At 30.3% G+C, this 7,500-nt stretch overlaps 1 protein-coding gene across 6 annotated transcripts in view; it reads left to right on the top strand.

Moving 5' to 3' along the window:
• LOC124950341 (period circadian protein-like) overlaps nucleotides 1-7,500 on the top strand; it is a 211,749-nt gene that overhangs the window by 124,014 nt on the left and 80,235 nt on the right. The window contains exons 5-6 of one of the 6 annotated variants that reach the window (XM_047496878.1): nucleotides 2,752-2,805; nucleotides 3,236-5,859. The exons of 3 other annotated variants lie outside the window; for them this stretch is intronic. In XM_047496878.1, the coding sequence (XP_047352834.1) occupies nucleotides 2,752-2,804 (53 nt within the window). In that variant the 3' untranslated portion in view covers nucleotide 2,805; nucleotides 3,236-5,859. Of the gene's footprint in view, nucleotides 1-2,751; nucleotides 2,806-3,235; nucleotides 5,860-5,960; nucleotides 6,805-7,500 lie in introns of those variants that run through there. 2 more of the 6 variants (XM_047496882.1, XM_047496881.1) reach the window with 2 other exon arrangements.

Here is a 7,500-nt window from a genome sequence, read left to right as displayed (position 1 = left end):
GGTGGCCGAACCAACACAACTTTCAGTGCTCGGCTTTTAATCTTCTCCTCCCCCTTTTTCCTCAACATCCTCCACAACCTCCTCAAACCTCCTCCTCCTCCTCGTTTTTTTTTCTTCTTCTTCTTCTTCCTTTTCTTTCTTCGTTTTTAATTTTTTCTTCTTCTTTTTCTTCTTCTTCTTCTTCATTTCACTCTTCTTCAATCTTATCCTCGATGAAAGATTTAAAAAAAACTTACGGCAATCGCGTATATGTGCGGTTTGTTTTTTTTTTTTTTTTTTTGTTTTTTTTTTTGTTTCTCTTTTTTTTTGGTTTTTTTTTTCCTTTTATATGATATGTTATTGACCATGTAAATAATTAAATTGATAATTAGAACGTTTCCCTTTTCAAAATTTCTCACGTATTCCATAGAAATTCCTTTAATGTACGATATTATACAGGTTGTCGTATTATATTATTCGATTTTATTAATTAAATTCTATATTAGATTTTGATTAGACGATAATTTTGTTTAGAATTTGGAAAATTTTCCGATGAACCGATATTGAAGATATTTGTTTCGTTAATAAGAAAATTAATCAATATTAAAAAAAAGATGACATAATTTCGTATTATATGTACATTTCTCCAGATTATTATCGCAATTTAATTAATAACAATTAAAATTATATTATATCTGTCGATTGTAAAGAAATAATTACGAATATTTACGAATGAATGGAAAATTAGTAAAGAGAAGGAAAAGGAAAAAAAAGAAAAAAATGAACAAAAAAAAAACAAAGAGAGAGAGAGAGAGAGAGAGAGAGAGAGAGAAATGATATCATTCTGTTTCCATATTGTACGGTACATTTTCAAATAATCTTATTAATAAAAATTCAAATTATATATTCGCGGATCGTAAATAAAAAACTGTGGAATATTTTTAAATGAATAAAGAGACACCTGTTAAAACGTTTGTTACGTAGAAAATTGTGTTGCAAAAAAGGTTAGCATACTTTTGCGCGCGAAGATAGCAATCTTTTGAAACACAAAATTCATAGAATATGTATACCAACGTATATCTGATATGTGTGTCTCTGTGTGTATTTATGTATGTGTATGTGTGTGTGTGTGTGTGTGTGTATTCAAGGCCAAAGGAAGGAACAAAAGTGGTTTCACAGCGTCAGTTACGTGTATTGAATACAAGAGAGTCCGTGATTCTTCAGGTATTATGCAATATACCAGTGTCCATTTAAGGTTCGCTGATACACATCGTTCAATTGACATTGACTGTGCCGTGTCGTTAAACCGACCGATCGAATAGCATTATTATCTGTCCACTATAGTCTTGCATTTTTATTATTATTATTATTATCTTTTTTTTTTTATCTGATCAACGATAGAAAATTAAAACAGAAAAAAAGAAAAAAGAAATCTTCGATTCAATGATCTGATGTAATATACTCATACTCACACTCATATATATGTGTATATATTTATATATATATATATATGTACTATTTGCATTCGCATAGGTTTCCGATATCGGCTTACACTTGTTTAATCTCTCGTCAATGTGTTACGTTATTTTATTCGATGATTATGAAACGCATTCTGAGGATTAAGCCCATAATCAAAATTGTTAAGGCTTATCGTTATTGTAATAAAGGCGATGAAAAAAAAGATGATTATGATAATAATAATAATTATAATAATAATAATCAGGGGGTGAAATACAATTTTTCTTTTTTTTTTTTTTTTTCTTTTTTCTTTTTCTTTTCCTTTTTTTTTTCTTCTTTCTCTTGAGTATACATTAATTAATTAAGCGCTATTTTATTAACCACATCCGTTCTATTGGATAATAAATAAATGTTTGATAGGATATATACATAAGTACATTCATTTGACAAACGCTTAATTATTATTCGGCCGGATGAAGAATAATTATTAGAGCTGCGCGAATGGAATAAATATGAAATCGCATTTTAATATTTCCCGTGAAATAAATTTTTTTTTCCTTTTTTTTCTTTTTCTTTTCTTTTTTTTTTTTTTTTTTTTTTTTTTTTGTTTCCCATGCGAATTCGTTGACCCAGAAAATTCTTGATTTCTTTTTTTTTTTCCTTCTTCTTTCTCTTTTTTTTTTTTTTTTGATGACGAACGAGAAATACCGAAAAATTCCGGATGACGATTAGGGTCAAAGTCGATAAAAAAAAAAAAAAGAAAAAGAAGGAGAGAGATTAGCGAGAACATAAAAATTTTCTTACGAAAAAGTTTCTTCTTACGCATGACGTATCACAAGTTTATCACTTAAAATCCAACGAGAGGTAAAGTTAGTCATACCTAACAGCAATTACGCGGTTCGTACGCAAGAAGTAGGGTATATATTAACGTACATATGTAGACGCATCATCTGGTACCGCCAATTCAGATTTCATTATACTCCCACAATTCGTCTCAACATTTTCGTAATATCCGCTTTTCTCAATTGCCACATCTGTGAATAAAAATAATGGAACGAACGATTTCTACAACGTATAAACGACGAAATTCGTCAAGGTGCGTACGTATATAATTACGTAGGTATCTTTAATTCGTCATTGTCGTGTGAAAATCTGACGTCATTGAAGTCTCAATGTCATCAAATACAACAACCCTCGTAAGAGATAAATACGCATCTACATACATACGTGTATATGTGTGTGTGTATATGTATATATATATATATATCGATTGAAATCGTTATACTAATAAAAATGTAATTTTTTGTGTTTCAGGTGAGTACCAAGTCCTCCAAGGAATTATAATCAACATATTATTAACAGTTTAAGGTAATTAAAATTAAAAAAAAAAAAAAAAAGAAAAAAGAACAAACCTATATAAACACATAGATATATCAAAAAGAAAAGAAAAAATATTTATAAAAAAATTTATCAAAAAATTCTCTATTATACCTAGTTTCATTTCCCTAACACGGGGAATGATTTTTGTTTTTTTTTTTTTAATCAAAATGAAAGTCAGAGCGTTGAATGAGGTTTACGAAAGTGAGCGAGCGAGAGAGCGTGAGAGAGAGAGAGAGAGAGAGAGAGAGAGAGAGAGAGAGAGAGAGATGGGACGAGAGTTGTGGCTCGACAAAATCATTCATCATACAAATCATTTTAATTTCATGCTTGTACACCGTATGATCTTTGAATTATCACATACCTATTCTACCTACCTAACTATCTACCTAACTACACTTGTTGTTCTCAATCTCAACAGGTCGGCAAATTTCAAAGATGGGAGAAGAGAGTGAGACAGATAGATAAATAGATAGATAGATAGATGGATAGATAGACGGACGGACGGATAGATAGATGGATAGAGAAATAAGAAAAAAGTAGAGAAAGACAGAGTTAAAAAGAGATAGAGAATAGAAGAGCCTTGATGCGTGGCGGAGGCCTCGCGGTGTTCAACGAAGCTTCACTCGACTCTGTAATCATGTCCGGTTTCCTCGGTATATCGCTTGTAATGCTCGGCAACGCTTTTAAAGAGACACCGGTACACGTTCGTTTACGAGACCGAATGACACGCGAATAAATTGCGATATCTTGCAAGATAAACTTGTTGTTTAAGGCTAACAAATAAGAAAGAAATAATGAAAAATAATCTAACCTGGCACCTTTTCATTCACATATATATATACATATGTGTGTATATATTTACGTACGTTCGGTTCGTCCGTCTCCTTTAATTTCGATGATGTTTTTTGTTAAATCTATTATTAAAAAAAAAAAAAAAAAAAAAAAAAAATAAAAAAAAAGAAATAAATAAGATGACGGCGGAACGACAAGGGGTTGAAGAGAGAGAGAGAGAGAGAGAGAGAGAGGGAGAGGGAGATTAAGATATAAATATTTTAATAAATCATCGATTTCGAATTATATTTTAGATTACAAATTAATTTTTATGAATACATTTATTTATTCATTATATATTATATTAAATGGATCTTCTTGATGCCAATAAATGTAATACGATTAAACTTTTGAATTAAATAAAAATGTATTGAAAATGTCGTAAAAGAAAAAAAGTAAAGAAAGGGCGTGTTACATAAATTTTATTAAGAAGTTCAATAGTAGACATATTTATACGTACTTATCTTAATAAATCGATTATTTATTTGCATATGTAGGTACTAACGAACTTATTGATCTTGATAATTCCTCGATCGTGAATCATCGATGATTATGAAAGATATTTCTTGTCATGTTGTTAATAAGACTAGGAAACGATATTACAGCATTAGAACAATCGATTCTATTCTTCCTTGTCTTTTTCTAACTTGCTAAAAATTATTTTCTTCGATGATTTAACATAGCCGATCTATATGTATATATGTATATATATATATATATATATGTATGTTCGATCTATATGTATATGTGGGTTCGACCTTCTCCTCTCTTTTTACTAATACCAATGTTAATTTTAATGCTAATAATAGTAATGGTATTTCATACGATTCTCGAAAGAGGAAGGAAAAGTTCTTCCACATAGAACGCAAGTATATAAAAAGAAGTGCGATTAAGTTTTACACTATTACTATGCTACACTACTCTAATATCCACTAATACCAGTGTTGATACTAGTAATAGCCAGTCGAGATCCGTTCAAGGTCACACGGCATATCGCCGACAATACACGTGCGTCTTGTTCGCAAATCTCTTCGTACTTTTTTGTCTCTCCTTTTTCTTTTACTTTTTTTTTCTTTTTTTTTTTTTTTTTTTTTTTTTTTTTTTTATTTCCTATTAAAAACTTTACTATTCCTAATTCCAATAGTTCTTTCGAATTAGTCATCGTCCTCCATTGTCCGTGATTTATCCGATCGATCCTTTTTTTCATCGTCAAATCTCTTTTCTCTTTGATTATATAAATTTGTTTGCTTTTCATTATCATTTTTTTCATTTCTTTTTTTTTCTTTTTTTTCTCTTTTTTTTTTTTTTTTTATTACTTACGATATAAAAAATAAATCGATATCGAGCAAAAAGCTTGTTAAAGGTTTTCATTTAAAATCATTGAATCAAGAAGTTTAATTTGAATTTAACTTGTATTTTGATTTAACTCTGATTAAAATTAAATATTATATACTACGAAACGTTTATCTTAATAACGTCGATCAAATTATTAATAAGATTTTGTATTTTTGCACGTATCTAATGACGAAGGAAATAATGGTTGACATGATTTATCGAAGGAAATCTAAATATATATATATATGAGACGAAAGTATCCATAATGTCGATCGAATTATTAATACCAATACGAAATTGCATATATATATATATATATATATATAATAATAATAATAATACAAATATTAAATTGTTCCGGTATGAAACAATACTTGACATGATTTATCGAAGATTCTAAAGAGAAGGAGGGGAGGGGAGGGGGGGGGAGGAAAAAAGCAGAAATTTATATTAGAACGTTCATAACGTCGATTCAAAATTATTAATGTCAATGCGTATTGCCATGCTGTAATAACGCATGCATATTAAATTGTCGCGAAATAAAACAATAACTGACATGATTTATCGAAGATTCTAAAAAGGAAAAAAAGAAGAAGAAGAAGAAGAAAAAAAAAAAAGAAAGAAAAAAAGGTATGCTCAAATGTTCATAACGTCGATCGATATCATTTAATAATTATTCATTTATCTAATCGCATGATTGAAATAAAGCGATTGACATGATTTTAACGAGGAATCGTAATATTATCGAGTGTAATGATTTCATAACGTCGATCGTAATCATTTCTGAATATTAATATTATTGACACTGGTCCAATTGGGAACGAAAACGTTGATGAAGATGATACGTGTATATCGTAGGAAGTATAAAATAAATAAATAAAAAAAAAAAAAAAAAAAAAAAAAAAAAATAGAAAAACAAATAGAAAAAAATTCAAACGGAAGTGTGAGGTCTTAACTTTTTGAAAATTTCTTATTAGATTTTTCGTTGCCATTGAAGCCGCCATGAATATTGTCAGGACAAGGCCATATGCCGAGGACAGAAGATAGGAAAAGGAGATCATTGACGAGAAAAGACGATAGTAGTGGTAATAATAATAGTAATAGTAGTAGTAGTAGTAGTAGTAGTAGTAATCGTGGTAGTGGTAGGAAGGAAAGTTGCAGCTGTTCTCGTTTCTGTATGGCGCGTGCGCCTGATTTAACTGAAATCCTGATGCACGTTTCTAAGAAAAAGAAAAATAAGAAGAAGAAAAGGAAAAAAGAAGGGACAGGAAGAGAATAGAGAGAGAGAGAGAGAGAGAGAGAGAAAGAGAAAGATAGAGAGATCTTGTTTGTATGTAGGTCGAAATGTTGGATCCCTCTAACACCTGATTCAACTCCAACAACTTACCTATAAAACTGACCAGCGTTCAGGGTTCAAGTTCACTGGTTCCCATCCTACAACTAAATTCATATAGCCTGACTCGACCCGTTGCTTCGTTAATGTGCTTGATAGTAGTGATGACTCCGTTAGTAGTGGTAGTAGTTGTTTGTAGTCGTGGTTATATACTCGTTTGGTATCTCTCTCCCTCTCTCTCTCTCTCTCCCTCTCTCTCTCTCTGTCTCTCTTCTCTGAATCTCGAAGGGAACAACCGAAAGTGCTATTTTCGGGTGAGGTCGACTCTCATGGTAGGGTCAGTCACGCGTTCCATGTAATCTTTTTTTCTTTTTTCTTTTCTTCTTTTCCCCCCTCAATTTTTTCATTCCTTCTCTTCCTACCATTACCATCATCATCACTACGATCATCGTTATAATCGTCATCGTTATCGTCAACGTCAACATCACCAAATCTATATCTATTACTATTGAAATAATTTAATTTTATCTTTTATTAAATATTATTATTATTATTATTATTATTATTATTATTATTATTATTAATATTATTACTACTCGTACTTTATATTATTTATTCCGTGTACTTTAAAATAATTGAATCGACGTAAAAACATTTGTCCTTATGCTACAATGATTATCGATAATTATCAATACGTATTTAAATATATTCTCCTTTTAAGAAAATAACTAACAAAGCTTAGCGCATAGTGTGATGAGGATATTAATTCTAGTTAACGTTCCATTAGGACCAGACAAGTCTCTCTCTCATCTCTTTCTCTCTAACTAACTTAACTGCTTGTTTGATCCTCGGTCACGTGTTATGTTTCCTCGTGCATTAACTCGACCTTGTAACGATACATCCTCTCTCGAAGTACTCGAAATCACTCGATTATAATGCATAAATTGTGTAAATAACGGATCGTTGGACCGAGCTCCATAAGATGTATGTTACGTCCACTCTTTGCACATTTATATACCCTAACTACATATGCATATATCTACCTATATATATATATATATATATATATATATATATATATATACTTATGTATATATGTAGATACATGAACAATATAAATGCAAAACCTATTCCTACATCAGATCGAATATCCAAAGAAAATATATATTCTTTGTTAAGCTATG

Source organism: Vespa velutina, chromosome 7 (assembly GCF_912470025.1).
Source record: "Vespa velutina chromosome 7, iVesVel2.1, whole genome shotgun sequence".
Taxonomy (NCBI): Eukaryota; Metazoa; Arthropoda; class Insecta; order Hymenoptera; family Vespidae; genus Vespa; species Vespa velutina.
The sequence above is the reverse complement of the archived record's forward strand: the minus strand, read 5'-3'. Positions and strand labels throughout refer to the sequence as shown.